General features: G+C 32.9%; 1 protein-coding gene across 5 annotated transcripts in view; it reads left to right on the forward strand.

Moving 5' to 3' along the window:
* QKI (QKI, KH domain containing RNA binding) overlaps nucleotides 1-19,187 on the forward strand; it is a 105,316-nt gene extending 86,129 nt beyond the window's left edge. The window contains exons 5-8 of one of the 5 annotated variants that reach the window (XM_032216253.1): nucleotides 5,479-5,566; nucleotides 7,978-8,271; nucleotides 11,186-11,260; nucleotides 15,461-19,187. In XM_032216253.1, the coding sequence (XP_032072144.1) occupies nucleotides 5,479-5,566; nucleotides 7,978-8,271; nucleotides 11,186-11,260; nucleotides 15,461-15,477 (474 nt within the window). In that variant the 3' untranslated portion in view covers nucleotides 15,478-19,187. Of the gene's footprint in view, nucleotides 1-5,478; nucleotides 5,567-7,974; nucleotides 8,272-10,437; nucleotides 11,262-15,460 lie in introns of those variants that run through there. The other 4 variants (XM_032216254.1, XM_032216252.1, XM_032216256.1 and 1 more) reach the window with 4 other exon arrangements.
* Nucleotides 19,188-20,173: the final 986 nt, after the last annotated feature.

Below are 20,173 nucleotides of genomic sequence, written 5' to 3' on the forward strand. Positions count from 1 at the left end.
GTCATTTGTTTAATGACAGTTTAAAGGTATGAAGGTGCTGAAAGCAAAATGACTTGCAGCATTCTGGGGTCATGTGATTGCCATTTGCAACCTTCTCTGGAAGCTTCTGACAATTGGGGCGGGGGAATCCAAATTTGCTTAATGACTGTAGCAAGAAAGTTGGGCGCAACTAACTTAATGAACCCATTATTTATAAACTGAAGTTGATTCCCAATTGTAAGAATTAAGTTGTGAACTACTTGTGTACCTCATTAATACCACACCAAATGTCCGATTATAGAAAGGAATTCTATATTTTAAATGCAATTTGCTTTCAGGTACCTACCCTGTTTTCCCGAAAATAAGACCTCCCTGGATAATAAGCCCAATCAGGTTTTTGAGCGTATGCGCTAAAATAAGCCCTCCCCGAAAATAAGCCCACCCCAAAAATATTGCAACATAGCAGTCATGAGGTGACCATGCTTGCCGCCTCCTACACCTCAAAAATACTAAGACCTCCCCGAAAATAAGGCCAGGTGCTTATTTCAGGGGTCAAAAGAAAATAAGAAGCCATCTTATTTTGGGGCTACTATAAGATGAATTTGGGGGGCTCATGGCAGAAAAAGGCTTATCATAATAGGCATGATTAATGTGGTCTGTGTTTTAATTATCTGTCACTATAGTGAGTAAGAGATCTGTGAATGAAGAGGGGTGCATTGGCAACTTTGTAGAGCAGAGATGTGTACTTTTAGCATAATATTTATGTCTAATTGAATCTAAGGAATTGAATCCCCACCCCCACACACACTATTGTAGCTAGTGCATTGCAAAATGCCATTAATTTGGATAATGAAGCAGCTGTATTATTTTCCTACAAAAACATGGTATAACCCACATAATGAATTTAGTTTTAACAGTAGCTATCCCTCGGTATTTTTATGATAATCATTAACATTTTTAAACATCTAGAAACTTTGCCTCACACATCATGCACAACATATTATAGCAAGTCCCCAGATTAAGAATGCCATGGTTTAAGGACTATTCAGATCCAAATGAATAGGCCGTTACTGACCAGTCAACACTGATAATAGACAGGGACCAGAAGATAGCATGGGTGATAGATGCAGCAGTGCCAAATGAAACAACATCAGGAAGAAGAGGTATGAGATGCTGGTGAAGTACCAGGTCCTGAAGGAGGAACTAGAGAGGATGTGGAAAATAAAGTGGTCCCAGTGGCAGTAATAGTACTTAGTCTGTGACTCCTAAAGTGGGAGAGTAGCTCCAATAGATCCCAGGAACAACATCTATCCAAGAAGAATGCAGTGCTAGGAACAGCTAAGATCCTGCCCAGAACCTTCAATTTCCCAGGCCTCTGGTAGAGGACACAAGATTGAGGAAGATACATACCACCATAGGGATGAGAAGGGATTTATTTATATTTACATAGTACTTGGATTATGAAACTCTATTCCAAATTTCCTATGCTTGGAATAAAAGAGCAGATAAAACTTATCTACCATATTTTTCGGAGTATAAGACACCCTCCCCCCCCCAAAAAAGAGGGTGAAAATCTGGATGTGTCTTATACACTGAATACAGCATTTTTGGCCTCCCGAAACCCGACCCTTTGCAAAAATGGACATGCAAAAGGTTTGGGAGGCTTGCAGAGTGCTCCTGGGGGCTGGGGAGAGCAAAAATGAGCAAAAAACAGACCATTTTTGCCCCCCCGCCAGCCCGCAGGAGCACTCTACAAGCCTCCAAAAGTCTCTGCATGTCCTTTTTTGCGTGGGCAAAAAATGGCCTGTTTTTTTCTCGTTTTTGCCCTCTCCCCAGCCCCCAAGCGCACTCTACAAGCGTCCCAAAGCTCTGCATTGCCTTTAAAAAAAATGTGCAGAGGGTTTGGGAGACCTGCAGAGTGCAAAAACCTTTTTTTTTTAATTTACCTCTTCAAAATCATGATGCGCCTTATACTGCTGTGCGTCTTGTAGTCCAAAAATATGGTAATATGTATATGTTTTTAGTGAAAATTCATTAATAATAGAGTAGAAAACATTTTAGATTTTAAAACCAGGTGTACTCTTCCCATAGCAACAACAGACACTTTGAGAAATGGAGCAAGCTTGCTAAAGCTTGACTGGTTAATCTGAAGCATTCTGGATCATCTCTATATAACTACAATATTTGAGTAAACATTAACTTTGTATATAGCTTAATAGATTTTAAGTTTAAAATAAAATGTCTAGAAAGATGGAGCATGTTGTGTCCATCTACTGTTTTTAGAGATCCTTTAAGAAGTTTAGAAATAATAATTTTTAAAGGATGTTTTTATATTTTTCAATAATATGTACTTAACTAGTTTTCTTTCTCAAAATCAGGAATGGGGAAACTTTTTTACCAAGGACTTTGTTCCTTGAGAATAGTCTCTTGGGGGCCCTGAGATGGGCAACATGAAACAAATGGGAGGGAGCTCAGTATTAAAAATAAATGGGAACAGGCACTTTCTCTTTGATCTCTTCCTTTTCCGAATACTTTTTCTTCCCACAGAGCGGGCTGAAGAAAAGGTAGAGCTAACTTTGTTAGAGATGTACACTGAACTTTTGATAATTGTTTCAAAACTCAAGGCAGTGAACACACACAACACTCCTTCCTCTATTTTCCCCCAGCAACAGTCCTGGGAGGATGGAGGGATGATAGTGACTGGCCCAAAATCACCTAGCTGGTTTTCATGGCTAACGCAGGACTTGAACTCACAGTCTCCCGGTATCTAGCCTGGTGCCTTAACTACTAGACCAAACTGGCTCTCTCTATATATACATATGCATACATAGTATGCATAGTATCCTTTTCATTATGCAGTATTTTTTTAAAAAAAAAGTTAAAAAGGGGAATTGAAGACAGGAGATAAGAGAAAAGGAAAGAAACTCTGACTAAATCCAGTTTATATTAAACCTATTTGCTACAACTTTCTATGCTGTTTTGTCGTTCAAAACTATCCTTGCTTTGATCATGTCCATACACCAATTCATACTTAGTCTTTTGTTCTTTAAACTTCTCAGTTTTCTCTTTGAAGATCACATTAACTCCATTGTGCCACTAGTTTCAATTTCTTCCCCTTCATCTCATTTACTCCTTGCTGCTTAAATTTTGCCATTAATGAGAGGCCATTTTAAGATTTCTCTTCCATGAGAAGAATTGGTGGGGGCAGGGGGAGATTAAATATCAGTATCACAAACCACAAGAGGGATTAAACATGCCTAGTAAATATAAGTATCTAAAGCCCCACAAAACACATTTCTAATAATTACTATTTTTTTTAAAGAAACAACCAAATGATTACCGTATTTTTCGGATTATAAGACACACCTTTTTCCCTCAAAAAAGAGGGTGAAAATCTGGGTGTGTCTTATACACTGAATACAGCATTTTTTGCTTCCCAAAACCCCGTCCCCTTCACCAAAATGGCCTTGCATAATCTTTAGGAGGCTTTCAGAGTGCTGGGTGCTAGAGAGGGCAAAAATGAGTGAAAAACGGGCCATTTTTTTGCTCAATTTTGCCGTCCCCTAGGAGCACTCTACAAGCCTCCTAAAGGCTATTCATGCCCTTTTTAAAAAAAGAAAAAATGGGCCCGTATTCACAAAAAATGGGACTTTTGGGGAGGTCTGCAGAGTGCAAAAACTTTTTTTTTAATTTGCCTCTTCAAAATCTTGGTGCATCGTATACTCCGAAAAATATGGTATATAATATACGGTATATAATAATATACGGTATATAATAATATATTTTTCTGATCATTGTTTCAGATTACGATATATCTATCTGATTGATTGTGATTTCAAAGATGAAATGCTTGCATGTTTTGTTTTAAGCTAAAAGAAAAGCATGCAAAAGCATTGTTGCTGATTTTATTGAAATCAGCTCATTCTCAGTTCATATATACACACATACAGTATTGTGTTTGTTTTAGAAGAATGAATCTTTAAAACTGCTACAGTCATTGTACCAGTTTTCTGTAATTGCCAATTTAATAATAGCTGATTCACTAAAATGATGTGCTTCCTTTCTATTGTATTTTTACAGAATTTGATTTAAGCAGTTTCATTTAGTGTTTTAGGCACCAGGCTAGAAAACAGGAGATCATGAGTTCTAGACCTGCCTTAGCAATGAAAGGCAACTAGGTGACCTCAGGCAAGTCAGCCCAAGTCATTTCACAGGGTTGTTGTTGAGAAAATATGAGGAAGGAATATTAGATATGTGTTTTTTTTTAAATAAAAAAAAAGATAGGCAAGATATAAATAAAATAAAATTTAAAATTGGGAATTGGTGAAATGCTGCAATTAAGAGTATGCAGTTAAATGTTCTAAGGATAATATTTACATTTATTGGTGATTGGAAATCCCTTATAGACTTTTGCATAAAAATGAAAAGAAAGGAACTTGTATTTTATGGTTTTGATGATTAGACTGGATAGATTATAGAAAGAGGAGGGTCATGATGTAACTTTAGCGAATGAGGTTAAAATGAACTGTACTTACAATTGCTGTGAAGAATATAGGAAGCCACATCTTTATATCTTTTTACATTTTTTCCTTTTTTATAAATGTTCTTTTTTCTTATTGCACTTTTTGCTTTTCTTTTTGCTTTTCCTTCTATTTTAGTTTGTATTTGTTCTTATTGCTGTTAAAACTTTTCAGTAAAATAGTTTTTAAAATAATATATACTTACATTTTTGCATATTAGTAACCCTAATAAATTATATTTTAGAATGCATACTAACAATATTTATAATACAAGGAAAAAATAGTTTACTATTTGTACTTTGGCCTGTTGATATAGGAATGCTTCGTATAGTTTAATTTTGTAGAAGTTATATCCATTAAAGTTTTCATAACCAAACTTGGCTTATAAGTAGCAAATATGCATGGATTATAATTTTGAATAGGTGTGCTTGTAGACTTCCCTCATGGAAGCATTGGTACTTGTATTGCAATTTGAAGTTTGTTAACCATTCATTTGAGAGTTTTCATTTGGGACTTAAGAATCATTACTCTTCCATTTAAAATTGAATGGAAGACAGATTCAGCCCTTTACGCTACTTATTTTGTACAACTCTGATTCAATAAAAAGTTTCCTATCCTCTTCCAGGTTTGTTTTACCTTTGAAGGAAAGGATTTCATGCATTGTTTTATACATTGAAATTGCTGTCCAGAAGAGAGCAGCCTCTATTACTTTTTTTTTTTTAGCACTGTCACAGTATAGTACAATTGCAGTGGCGTTTACCTATTCTTGAAATCTAATAGGTGCATTGGAAGGTGCAGAATTTTGAATTTTAAAAAAGCATATAAGAAGTCATTATGTGACTAGAGCAGCATCAACATCAATTTCCTTTATGTAAATGTGTTTCAATTTCATATATCACTTAGAACTTGTATCAGGTTCTTTGCAATTGTGCTATGAGATTATAAACTGCTTTTCTAATAATGTACTTCATTTGTGCAGGCAGAGGGAGAAGATAGCCTTAAAAAGATGCAGTTAATGGAACTTGCAATTCTGAATGGTACCTACCGAGACGCCAATATCAAATCACGTAAGTCCTATAGTACTATAGACATTTTCATATGTGTACAAGAATTTCAGTTCTTTATATAGCAAATAGAAGCCGACAAAATATGTTCTAGTTCTTTTTGTCAGTCACATATTTTATAGCCGTTTCAAATATCCTTGGTGCTCATAGAGTACATTTTGTATTTGCCCCATGTGTATTATCTTGCTTTTCAGAGCATGCACATCTCTCTTCATATTTTTATACTTCTTAACGTAGTATACATTGGGCAAAGCTTGCTATTGAAAGAAAGGTATTGCACATATTTTCTGGCATATCTTGTTTTTTCTTAATTAAACCTTCACCAAATAAATTCTCTCTCAAATGTGCTTTTTTTCAAGAGACAACTGGACTTTCCAGGTTTTCTGAACCTCTTGAGAGCTGAAGAAGCTTCTTGGATAAGAAGCAAAATGTCTTCAAAGAAAAATCAGAAAGTCCAGTTGCCTCTTGAAAAAAGTACCTTTGGGACAACCATCACCTGAGTGACTGAGAATCTCATAGACAAAATACATTCTGTTTAATTCAGCTATGGGGCAGAGACTTGGCACCTTCAGGAACGTAGTTCTCTTATACTTTAGGGTGAGATCAGACCGTAGTTCATTCTGTGTAGTATTTTGTTTTCCACTTTCCCTCATTTCTTTTGCTCTGAATACTGAGATCAGTCATATGATAGTAATGATGACTTTGTAAACAGTCTTAGCTGATTCAGCATGTTTTCACAAATGCATGTATTCAGGGATATTTGAAAACTAAATGCTTTCCACTTACTGACTGGATTATATTTTAGTCATGTTGAAACATTAACAGGCAAATCATTGCATTTTGAGAATAAGAATGGTTTATTTAACCACTAATAGATAATAAGAAATCATACTTCACATCAGTGCTTTTTTATATTCAATGAATCACAAAATTGATAGAAATAAAAAGTTTTCTGGTGTATATCGGGCCTACCACAACATTTAGTCTAGACTGTGCCTATAATAGATTCATTTTCTAATGTACACATAGTTGCACTATAATATTAATGGTCTCCAACTTCAGTAATATAGTACATTCAAAGCACATCTTAGTACATTCTTCTCATGCTCCAGATTGCCATTAAGAAAACATGTTAGTATTCCTAAAACTTTGATGTACAGATTAGTTTGTACTTGGCCTTGATCACTGACAATCACCTGTGTTTCCTGTTGGTCCCGAAAGCTTTTGTTTTGAAAGTAATTTATTGATCAACATATGCTGATTTTGACATGTTTTTAGTAGTCAGTTTGATAAGTTATGCTCCAGAGCAAGTACTTGATCTCTCATAGGTTCAAGAAGTAATGTTGTCATGCCTTAAGGTATTTTGCTGTTAGGTATAGAAATATTTCCTAAAGGTATCATCAGGCATCACCATCCCCCTCTTCTATTTATTTGCTTTCGTTAAACTACAGCTCAGAATTATGCCTTTCTTTGCCTTCAGAACTGATTTATTATCTATTCGCTATTGATCAGTCAATAGTTTTATTGGTTTAGCTTCATCTTAAATTTCAAAAATTAAATAGTGAACACACCCCAATTGCTTTTTAAGTTGGTAATTTAAATATATTGTAAAATATATACTTAGCAGTATTTCACTCTGTTTTGATAAATTATTAAAAGTAGGCATTAAACCCAGGAACTCATGGCAATTTAAATATTTTTCAAATAGTGTTAACATATATGTATATTAACATAAATGCTCATTTTTACTTACAGTTTATTATATTTTAGTTTTTTTTATATTACCAACCTGTCTTTAAAGAGAAAAAAGTTACAGAATTGTTTTCCAATTATATTAGATGGGGGGAAATGTAGCAAACGTTTTCTTATCCTTGTCACCACTTGTGCTGTAATTGTTCAGAAAATGGGCAAGAGATACAAACAAATGTTGATACTGTACTTGCTCACTTAATAGAATGTTTACTGGTTAAATTGCAACTGAAAAATGTTACATTGTATATCTAAGCTTCACTGAATTTCTGTGGATTCTGAAATTTCACTTTTTAATATTCCATATGCAATTACAACAGTATTTTCTTTGTTTCCTGCATGCCTCTCAGTCTCATGCAGTCTTGAAGGCATAGGTAATGAAAAATATGTGATCTACATTGAGCTTTTGTGCTGTGTGTTATTTGTTTTAGAAATATATTCTGCCATTTTAAATTGGCTTTTATTTTGCATGTTCATTTTAATCACACTGGGAAATGGAAAGCTGTTGCTTTTGAATGGTGTGCTTTGGCACTGTGTGATCAATGCATGTACTAATGATTTCCTTTTATTTTTCTTCTTTCCTACTTTTCTACTTTCCCCATCTTTTCATGTTTTGCACTGCTGTCTCCATACTTTCTTCTGAATTTCTTTGCTTACTGTAGCAGCCCTTGCCTTTTCTCTTGCAGCAACAGCCCAGGCTCCAAGGATTATCACAGGGCCTGCCCCTGTTCTCCCACCAGCTGCCCTGCGTACCCCTACGCCAGCTGGCCCTACCATAATGCCTTTGATCAGACAAATACAGACCGCTGTCATGCCAAATGGAACTCCTCACCCAACTGCTGCAATAGTTCCCCAAGGACCTGAAGCTGGTTTAATTTACACACCTTATGAATATCCCTACACACTGGCACCTGCTACATCAATTCTTGAGTATCCTATTGAACCCAGTGGGGTATTAGGTAAGTTTCTCCAAGACAGTTTAATTGAATATTATAGGTAGCATGGGTTGTGCCCCATTATATTTGGTGAGATTCTGAAAGTATTTTTGTTTTACTGTCAATGAAATATGCCTCCCTTTTTAAAACAAGTGTGTCCCCACATAATAAGGATATTCGGTTTGAAGAATTACACTTTTTTCTCTGTAGAGGAGATTAGGAGATTGAAATACCTGATATTCTTAATACTTTGGTTCCTTGGTTTTCAGCATGAAGACTTTATTTTAGTATCACTTAGGAAAAGTTAGTGTTAATTTAATATTGCTGTTTTTGTTCATATAACGTTTTTTACTTTTTTTCCTCTGTTTCGATATTAAATGTATATAATGAATTATGTTGTTTTATGTCATTTTTAATACTTGACTGAAAGATAGTTACTGCTGTTGATTATATTCAGGAGCAAAAATATAGTCCAAGTAAAACACATAAAATCTCATTTATTTCAGTTTGAGAAATTAGTTGCAATGGTCTATCCGTTTATGTGAAAGCATGCCTGATTGAACTATATACAATATATTGCTGAATACATAAGTTATCTACCTAGATTACTCTTCCATTGAAATCTATGGGACAGCTTAACCATTGGCTCTTTGGATCCCCGGGCATTTGAAATCATGAATCAATTATTTAATTCCCTATCTTAATTTTTTTAACCTAAAATTAAGCCTGGTTGCAAAGCAGTACATGTCATGCCTACATCCATACTTCCCATTTTCTCTGGGATTGAGAAAGCAGCATAGCTATTTTATATTTCACTGTATTTAAAAGTGCTTTTGTAATACCAATTCTTCTACTATAATTCATAACATATCTTTTACATAAAATAGCTTTTACTTTAAATGAATTACAATTAACAATAGTGTTAAGATTAGTAATTGTATATTATATGCTAGTTCACATTTTCACTTCCTTTGTGAGTTTTTCAAGGTGACAATATTTTCAGGAACACTTTAGCGTAAATAGATATATTTATTTATAATCACCAATAAATGCTTCTTTTCACATTACTTCATTTGATTCAGCCTATAGTAATGAATAACATGAATGTAGCATTTCCATAGATTTTCATAAGATACCATCATATATAATTAACTATGCAATTAATTTATGTTAATTAAATTTTAGGGCTAGACTGTTGGAACTATGCATATAAGGGATTTTTTAAAAAGAATAGAACATCCTGTAATTTTAAATTTTTTAATTATAAAAAATTTATTTTTTTGAAAAGTGATTGCTTTTGTTTGAAATGCTTGCATGCTGTAATTTTAGATATCTATGTCACCTATCATAACTTAAATATAATAATATAGTTTTATACGTAGTATTATTTTATGGCTAATTTTCAGATAAGTTCACTCTTACTAAAGATTTACTAATTTAAGTTAATGTTTACAATTGTGTGTAAATATTCATTTTAATTTTGACACTATTATGTGATGAAGTTAATAGTAATCAAATTTGAAATAGGTGATAATACATTTTATGAATATAAACATTATAATTGTTTCTTACAATACAATATCAGAGTCAAGACACTGCTTCAATGTGAAGAACTGATCATTAAAGTAAATGCCATCTAGTACTTCCTGCTGTATTGTGAAAATTAAGTATAAGTCTAATAAACTATGTGTTAATAAATATTGACTCTAAAATGCTACGTGTTAAAACTATTATTATGGAAATATGCATCTTTATTTTTAGTGATGAATGCCAGCAAGGCTGTGCAAATTATTTGAAAGATTTTCTTTTCATTATGTAAGAACTTTTATCCATTCTAATTGTTAAAGCAGCTGCATCTTTTTTTAAGTTCACAAGCTGTTCTCAGCTATTTTTGCATGCATGTGCATGCCCATCCCTTTCATTCCCCTTCCAATGAGTCCACTTTAATTGTTTGAGAACTTGTGCTTTGTATGTGCCCCTTTTGTTAAAAAAAGATAGAAAACTATTTCAAACAATTTGTAAATCCCTAATTTACTAATATTTTCAGCAAAATATAAAGGTTTAAAAAGAAAAGCAATTTAGGAAAAATGTGTCAATAATTTAGGGAACATTAGAAAATAAATTTATGGGAAGGATTGACAGTAGCATCAAATCTTAGTTGACTAATATTTAATTCCCTTTTATCTTTAGGTATGGCTTTCCCAACGAAAGGCTAAGAATTCAAGAATGGTCTTAACTGAACCTCATCAGAGCTGACTTTTAACAAATGTTTAGTTTTCAGCAGCCTTGAAAAAATGTAGCCTAGCAGTCAGTGACTTACTTGCACTTTTTTTGCACATAGAAATAAAAATGCTATTAATTTGATGTAGCCTATGCTATGGCAAGGTAGCTGTGATTTATGAGTGTATGGTAGTATACTGACTGCTATGTATTCTGTACTATTTGCTTTACTAATCACCTAATTCATTGCAGTTCACAGTTATTGACTTAGTTTTTAAAACAGTCTTGAGGAATCGTGTTATATATTTTTTAAAAATGGTAAAAACTGGAAGTTGTTTAAAAATTAGCAAAGAACCTTCAGTATTAAAATGGCATTATTTAAGATAGTCCTGCTGCAAGGAAGGCACTTCAGTGAATATGTGACTAGTAAAGCTCAATTGTGTTTGGGTCTAGTAGATTTCATGAAATACTGTAATCAAGTTTGTAAATGAATGGATAATGCAGGTTAAGGCCTGGATGTTTAAAATAAATGCAATATTAATCTGCACAGATATAATTCATATATTAAGGTTAAAATTTGAAACTACTGTGCCTTAACTTGTTGCTTTCTTTAAATAGTATTTTAAGAAAGTGATCATTTAAAATCCATTTTAATAAGCCTGCTGTTAATGTTTTATGAAATGTTTTCTAACTGTCTTGGTAATTGCAATTTAACTAGGTGCGGTGGCTACTAAAGTTCGAAGGCACGATATGCGTGTCCATCCTTACCAAAGGATTGTGACCGCAGACAGAGGTTAGTTTAGTTCTGCAGTTCTTGCTTATAAGAAATGCTTTGAGTGTACATGGAAATTTGCAACACCACAACTGGTTAATCAAATTCTCCTTTGACTGTTTTATTGATGTTTATATTAAATTGAAGTGAACATAACAATTTTATGGCAATTTAAAACTACTGTACCCTTTCTATCAAAAATCTATACACAGACAAACACACGGACACACACAAACTTCAGTGTATTGAGTATACAAAGTTATAACTTCCTTTGTGAGCACTATGATTTATTTCAAGTAGGCGTCATTTTATTGTTGGGTTGATATTTGATTTTCCTATGGGACTTCAAATAATTTGAGATATATCAAATTGGTGTTGCAAAATAAAATGAATGGATGAGTGCTTAATAAGGTAGAAGTAAGTGCTATATGTATTTTTTCAGGAGAAAACTGAAGATTCATTTCCTCTCTGTTGACAAGTTGTTTGTGCCTTTGCCCTAAAATCTCTACATTTAACAAGGAGATTAAAAGGGATGTATCTCAACTTTGAGTATGTTTTCCTAGCTTCTAGGATTTAAAAAATGCATTTAGAACTAAAATTCATTTTTTGAACTTACTACTTTTGATATTTTGATAGGCAAAGTAAAAAATATGCTTGGCATGGTTATTGAAGGGAAAATAAATCTTCATTTTCTCCTTTATATCATGCAATTTACATTCCTTGTAAATTTATAGGCTTTTGAATGATGTCTTTTTCTTGTGAGAAGTGACTTCTCGGTTTATTGACATTGAGTTTACTACTGAAAGCAGTGTGACACTTCAGGAACATTTGTTCCACTGTAGTATTGGTTTGGTTTCTGAATTTGGCAACTCAGTTGTGATATCAATATACCTTCCTTAGTCATCAGAGGTATTGTGAGGATTAGATTAGAATGCAAAATTTTAATTCTTGGAGTAGATTTGTAATATTGCACTAGAATAAATTCACATAAGAATAACTTTTATTGCAAAATGATATTTCAAATGCTAAATAAGTATCAGTGCCTTTATTTTTAACTTTTACCAGTTCTTCAGCTCAGAGCATAGGAGTTCATTGTTAGAAACATTCCAAACCAGATAGGTACTTTCTGCAACATTTCAGAAATGCCACATTGTATTTTCAAAGTATTTTCTTTCCTGAAACCCCACCCCTGTTTGTATTGAATCACCGTTATGAATGTTCACTTCTGTGAAAAATACCTTTTGTACATATAATGAGGGAGCAAGATCATGCATTCCTATTTCCATTCTTCTTGGATGCCACATGTGAGTATTGTTTAATGTGAAAAAAAAATGCTATAAACCCACTTTACTTGATTCTCCTCTTTTGCCAATTATTGGGCGCATGTGGATATCTAAAGATAACGGAATCAGGACAGATATATCAAGTGGAATGAGAAGAAAAATTAAATTTCACTGCTGATTGAGAGAATTGTACTGGATAGTTAATGGGCCAGAGAATCAGCTAGCTTTTAATACTCTGTATCTAGAAGTCTGACATTTGGGTGGTAGTTCAGTTTGTGATTGAATTTTGAATTGTATCTAGAGTTGGCAGTTGTTAGAAACAATGTTTTGTAGGTTTTGGGAAGATTTGTTAAAACTAATTTGCAGACATTGTATTAAGAGTCATATTTTTATTTTGGGAATATTTGAGAGCACATAGTAGTAGAATGTTATAATTATAGTTACCATTGTATAGACTATGGTGACGTTTTTTCTCCCTAATAATTAGTTTTACTAATGATGGTATATGATTCAGATAGACATGACATTAGTGAACATGATGAATAATTCCAGATTCCATCAAACTCTGAGGTGGCTTTGTTTATTCATTTTGAATTGTGGACAATAGTGTAAAAGTGTAGAGTAGTATACTAGTTTTTGTCATTAATACATTTTTATTTATTTATATCACTTGGTTCCCCATTCAGGTTTAATTTATTGTGTGCAACCAAGTTGAAAATTCCATTGTACTAACATAACTGGACACTGTATATCTTCACATATGTCTGAAAAATTGTCCAGTTCAATATGCGTTAAAATTCAATGTCAGTAAACCGAAGCACTTTCTGTTCATAAGAAAAACTATAAGGTGTTAACTGAAGCTAGCATATGCATTAATTTGATCTTTGGTTAACAGAGATTTTAAAAGAAGTATCCCATTATTGTTTGATTAAAGATTTTATTCTTAATGCTGGCTTATATGTAAGCATTGTGTTTAAAGCAAGAGCTCCCAACTTTTCAGAATTCATTTCTCTGAGAATGAAGCATAATTTCTTCTAAAGCCCCGCAATATAAATAATATAAAACTGAATTTATGTAACAGAGAGACTGACTGATTTAATTGTAATAAACTGTAATGGTGTTGCACACTTGACAAACCTGTGTGTACTGTAGATGGTCAGGGACTTGGCAGAGGATGTATCACAGGTGTACTGGTATCTTACCATAGCTTGCATTGATTTAAATACACAAGAAATGGCAGTGCTGAAACTATAACAGTAAAGTGTTTTTTCAAAGCCAATTTTCACTTAATTTATATCTACAAATTGTAATACCATATTAATCAAAATTGTAGTAAGTACCAAGAACGCTTTAAGATTCTGGATATGTAATACACATTTTTATAGTGGCAAGATAATGCCACATTAAATATTTATTAATTTTAAGGTGGTTTTTTTTTACAATATTTTTAACTTAAAACCCACTTCTCAGCATTTAAAAAAAAATCAGGGAAAATAAGGTATCATTTAAGTTACAACAGTAATGGTTTTAGAGTTCATGAACTGTAGCCTAAATTATAGGCCATAGAAATGATGTAAAGCCAACCCAAGATGTAAGGCCTTAAAAATGTGCTATCTGTGAACATTGCACCTACTGAATTCATTTTTTTTAAATGGCACAACTCTTGACTTTGCACTGAACACCTTTCTCACTTTCATCTCCTCTGCTTTAGTCAATGGCAACAGTACAAATATTCTTATCAAACCTCAGAATTTATTAGAGATAATAAAGCTGTTGAATGAGTCTTAAAATTTGTACTACTGTAAAGTGGACCAAGTTGTTGAAGGAGAATGAGAAAGAGAGTAATTAAAGAAGAAACAGCTCAAGAAAAATGGGAATGATAACTTTCCACTTGAGAACTTTTTTTATGTTTTATTGTAATATTTGTGTGTTTTGGAAAAGAAAATAGTATTTACAGGTGGCTTCTTTTAAAATATAAAAATATAAAGCAGGAATGTATATGAAATGTCAAATTTTATTGTATTTGCAAAGTATTAGCTTTGAAAAAAGAGCTGTTTGTAGTTTTTAAAATGCCTTATTAGTATCAATTAGATTTCCTATATTTTTGATGTAACTAGAGCATTTTAAATATAGAATTTTAAATGGCAGGACTTTTACAGTGTTTACATATAAGTGCATTTTCTTAGTGTCCTATATGTGTAAGATAGGATTTTGTTTTTTTTTTAAAAAGGAAAAAGCTCCCTAGAACATTTGGGCTTTTCCTGTTTCCCATGAACGATGCCTACTCTTTTAGACTTCAATTTAGTATTGCTTTGTATCATGAAGCCAAGAAGTTCAGTGTTGATTGTAAATAGAATCATTGAAAAGCAATAAAATTTATTGAACAAAAAACTTGTTTGGCCGGTAGTTTGTCAAATCAAATGTCAACAAATCAAATTTCTTAGATTCATTTCTCTTAACTGTTAGTTATTAATAATCACATTCATCATTACTAGTTGCTTTGATTGCTTGCACATGGGAGAATACTAATGCTTAATAGCAGTCAGATACTGATATGGTGCACTGACTGTTCTCAATTCTTTTATCAAGTTCCAGAAATTGTTCATCATTTTGTTTTGTTTTGTTTTGTTTTTTCTTTCATTGACTGCTACTAACCATTAGTTATATTTTTATTTCTATTTTTCCTTGTTAACCAGTTTTGTGGGAACTGGGCTTCTCCTTCATATGTTCAAATCATGATACTAGGCTGTCATGATTTTTATTGCATTCTGTAGATGGTGTCAAGCAGTATGTCAGAATTAAACATGCTTGTTTTTATTAGTTGTGATTAGTTTTCATGTTGTCATTAAGCCGTCACTAGCTGAAACTAATCTCTTCTCTATCTTTCTTTCTTTTTTGTTTTTTTGTTTTTTGTTTTTTTTTGTTTCTAACCACCCAGCCGCCACCGGCAACTAACCTATGACCTTCTGACCTCTGAACTCTTCACCCAATGATGACCTGACCATGCCTGCCTGCTGATCAGTTAACTGGTAATCGCCTTTGCTTGTCTGTCTTCAGTGCAGCGAGCTGAGGCATTTGTCCGTTCGTCTTACCATCTAACAAAAAGACAAAGAATTTGTTGTCCTCCAACTCAGCTTTTTTTCCCTGTTTGGGTGAAAGTGGTTCTAGAACCTGCACTGAATAGTAGTAAAGCAATAAGGTCCAATTCATCCTTCCGCACTGATCATCTTTTAGTGTCCCACCCTAAAAATGGTAAGAAGGGCCTCATTTAAGAGATGGAAGCAGATGTCCCTTAACTCCCTGATGTCAGAGGCAGTTACTGTGAGACTTCTAGGAATCTTTCTCTTCTCATAAAGAAGTCAAAGCTCTCTTTGAATGTACTGTGTGATGATGCATCATGCATGAACCTTTGGTCAGGGATATCATTGGTGAAGGGATTCCTAAAAGTATTCAAAATTTGACATGCAGTGTAATCACTACCAATGCCCTCAAAGGGCAGAAGATGCAGCCTTTTTTATATTACCTGCCAAATTGGGTGTTTTTAAGAGAAAAAAAAGTGCCATGAAAGATAGGTTACTGAATTTTTGAACCACATCAATGCATTAAAAGACAGCAACCCTATCGAAGCTAATGCTGAGATACAGTTCTTTTACTATACATCAACTTCCTTTTAAAAATTACATGAGTACAAGGTACATGCATTATGTGTCACATTACTGGGCAAATTGTTCAAATATTTTTTAAGCCTCCCTGTATAGAGTAAATTCATAAGGATATAAAAGCCATGCTTGCCTATTTGCTGTATACATGTAATGAAATTGTAGATAAAGTGTAGTGCATTGAAACAAATTGAAAAAAAAGTAGATACTTTTACTATACAAGGGTGCTGGTGCAGAAGAAATATATATTTTTGGAAATGTAGCATTTTATACTTTCAAGTGTTATAAAAAAGAAAAAAGAACAAAGAAACCCTTTATTTCATTAAATGATTTTTTCTGGTGGTTGTCGAGAAACAAAAGACCAAAAGAGCCTTTTTGTCTTTCTTTTTTATTTTTTAAGTATTGGAATAAGTATAAAGAAAAGAAAGTGCCTTATTTTCTTCATGGTCATTTAGTCAGGTGTGTCATATAATCAGCTCCTCCCTAAGACAGCAAGTTAATGCATGCCACTCAGTCCGCCCAGTATGTGAAAAGAAGCTGTGAGGAAAGACAAATGAGTTGACTATTAAAATTACCTGGTTTTTGCCACAGCATGATGCAACCTTTCCAGATCCCAAACTGTGAAATAGAATTGTTCCACCAACAGCCAACCGCAATATTTTTGTAACACGTTCCCTCTTCAATTGTAGACAATATATTTTTATAATACTTGCTCAGCCTTAAACCAAAGGGTTCTATGATGCAGTTTCATTCTAAATCAAATTATAAGATAACAATAGTTATAGAGTAGCAAGTGTTTGGGTTTTTTATTATTATTTAGAGATCAGTTATCCTTTTTTTCTGATTGAACTAGATGCAAGAAACTACAAGAGAACTTAAACTTGCTCCCATATAATTTCATCCATGACTAAACCAAGCATTAAGATTGAGCATGTTATAAGTTTTGGATGTTTTAGCTGCAATGCCAAGTGCGTATGGATTTACATAATTTTTCATGAAACTTCTACTTGAGGAATGTTAACTACTGGTTGCGCTTTCCCTTAAAGGAGGAAAATCCAGCTGTGGTTCAGTTTGATTTTTTTTAAAGAAGTTTGTGTGGCTGAATTAGTATTAATTAACACTAGTGTTTATAAACACTTTACGCACAAAAGTGGAGTGTAAAATTAATGAGCAAGTATCAACATGGTCACGGCTTAGAAGCAAATTGGCAAAGATCAGGTGATACCTTGCCCTTTACATTGTGTCAGCTTATTCTCCTAAAAACCTTCACAGTTTCCAAATCAAAGGTCAATAGTAAGTTAGATAAAGAGGGCTTATTTTTTAAGCATCTGCATGGTGACTTTATCAACATTATGTCTCACCTGGAAACAAGTATCAGTTTATTTACTATGCAATAAACATTCATCTTTTTGTACGCAGCTAGCTTTCCTTTTATTCTGCCACTGGCTTTGTCTTCCTGTTACATAACATTTTTGTTGTTGTTTTTTTATTTGGTTTTACTTTTGGTATATGCTGTGCCATTTTGATTTTTGTTTGGTTGAATAAACTTGCGACACTCAAACATTTTGGAGAGAGGATTGCTATAACGTTACCAGTATTTGATCCAGTTTCATCTCAACTGTGATAAACCTGGACATTTTTAGATGCTGATCAGAGGTCTCTTCTAGGGAGAAGTGTGACTTCTAAAAGTAATATTTGTTCTGGAAAAAAAGTTTTAAAACTTGGTTGATAACATTTTGGATCAACTTAAAGCATGACTTTTGAATCTCTGAATGCCTTGGTTCTCAGTATTATCATCCTTTATTGAATTTTTCTTTCTTAAAATATGTAGTTTAAGTCTTTTTTCTGACAGTATTATGTAATTTTTAGAGTGGGTATATGGGAGTGTCGCTTGTATGTAACCGTACAGATGACATGTATTTGTCTATTCTTTTATCTTAGTTTGATGCTATGTATGTAACATAACCAACCTATTGCCTATGAGAAACATGTAAGATAATGTATTTACAGCCATTGTTACAAGTTTATAATGTATTTTTCTATCTTGTTTTATATGTATGTTATATAACATTCAGAATAATTTTTCCTGATTGAGAAAAGGATACAAAAATGCAACACCCACAATTTTGATAACTGAAAATTGCTAATTGTTTTGCAGTACTTTATTATTATATTGGGAGTGTTGTCTTTCTTAGGCTTTTAGTTAGCTACTGGATTGAATACATTAGACATATTTGGGTTTTAGTTGGGTTTTTACATAGCTTGCATTTTAATTCTTTGGTTCTTTGCTGTTTCTATTAACCCATAGCATTATTTTAATAAATGTTATAATACCAACCTACTAACTTTGGACTATGTCAGTTTATTAACCACTACATGTTTAATTGAATAAACAAGGAAGGACAGAAGAATGTAAATTATGAGTTGGACTAACCCTGAAGAAGTGACCACAGATAACACATGATTTGTTTTATGTTGTTTGTTTGGCTGACATTCTGCACACTACCATTGAATTGGCTTTGGTCATATTGGACTTTCACCTTATGGGTAAGTGCCAGTAGAGTGGGGAACAAGTAGCATATTTGCAGGTAATCTTCTTTTAGAGTCTTGCCACTCGCCTTTCAGCATCTGCATTACTAATTCCACAATTTCCTTTTCTAAATTAATCACTGTCACCTCACAGCAAAAGGGCAAAGATACCAATATATTGGTATACAGTATGTGCCCAAAGAAACCAGTTTGATTCTTTGTTGAGCCTTTATGCTAAAAAAACATTTAGTTTGGTGTGAATATTCTAATTAAAATGACAGTTCAGCATCTCATCTAAACAACATTATTGTGTACATTTCAAAAATGTATTTAAAGCAAGAAACAGACCATTAACCTAGCAGGATCCATATTTCTCCCAATTTCATTGTGATCCTAAAGATGATTTTAGAAGCAGTCTTCAAATGACAAGTCTCAGGTAACTGTTTCTTAATAAACAGTTTTAAAATTGTCGGTTCATTGCGTCTCGGACAGAACATTTCTTTTTTATATCTGTGGTTTGTAGTATTTAAATGACATCATAGTACAGGTCGACATTATTTCAAATCATAGTAGGTAATTTTCTAATTACTGCAAAAGGTGTATAAAATATCCTTTTTGAAAAAGAAGTCTAACATTATTTTGTATGCTTATCTAGGAGATAATTGCTTGCAGAAATATGTTGTAATAAATTATTCACATTTTTCATGAGTAGATAATGGTTACAAAAATATAGCTAATACGGCCTATTCATCTGTTTTCAAATTCAATTTAATATATTTTATGGGAGACCTATTTATATGAAACAGCATTTGTTCAAAACATTCCTTTCTATGATCCACTTCAGAGAATTTGGCTTAAATTTATATCCATTTATGTCAGATTAACAAGGCTTAATTTTGAATACACATACATAAAATTCAGCTGTTATAAGCACAACATGAATATTGTTTTTAAAAAATGAAGTCAAGCCTTTTCAATTTTTAAGAAAAATAAGATTTGGTGAATACAGTGGCATATGAATCAGTATTTCTTGCTGAAATATGTAATATATTTGAAACACTTTATTTCGTAATAGTGTGCAACATAATCTTAACTCATCATTTATTAGAAGAGTCTGGATAAATGTAACAATTTACCAGCTATGAATTATTTAATAAAAGAGAAATTGAAATAAAAATGAAGCAAAGCAAAATGTCCCAATATATTCAAGCCTATTCTAAAAATATACACTAGGATTGGATTTTGTTCAATATTGTAGGATAGAATGTAATAGGAATAAATTCATAAACAATATGCATGGATGCATACCTATTTGAAATCATACCAACCATACACTAGTAATACTAAAAATTGGGTATTTTTTTATAGCTACCACGCTTTATGTTTTTGATACAGAGGGAAACAATCCAAATACTGCAGTGGTCAAATAGTATTTTTTTTACAAATGTGGAATGAGAAGCAAT

This window comes from Thamnophis elegans, chromosome 4 (genome assembly GCF_009769535.1).
Source record: "Thamnophis elegans isolate rThaEle1 chromosome 4, rThaEle1.pri, whole genome shotgun sequence".
In the NCBI taxonomy this organism is placed as follows: Eukaryota; Metazoa; Chordata; class Lepidosauria; order Squamata; family Colubridae; genus Thamnophis; species Thamnophis elegans.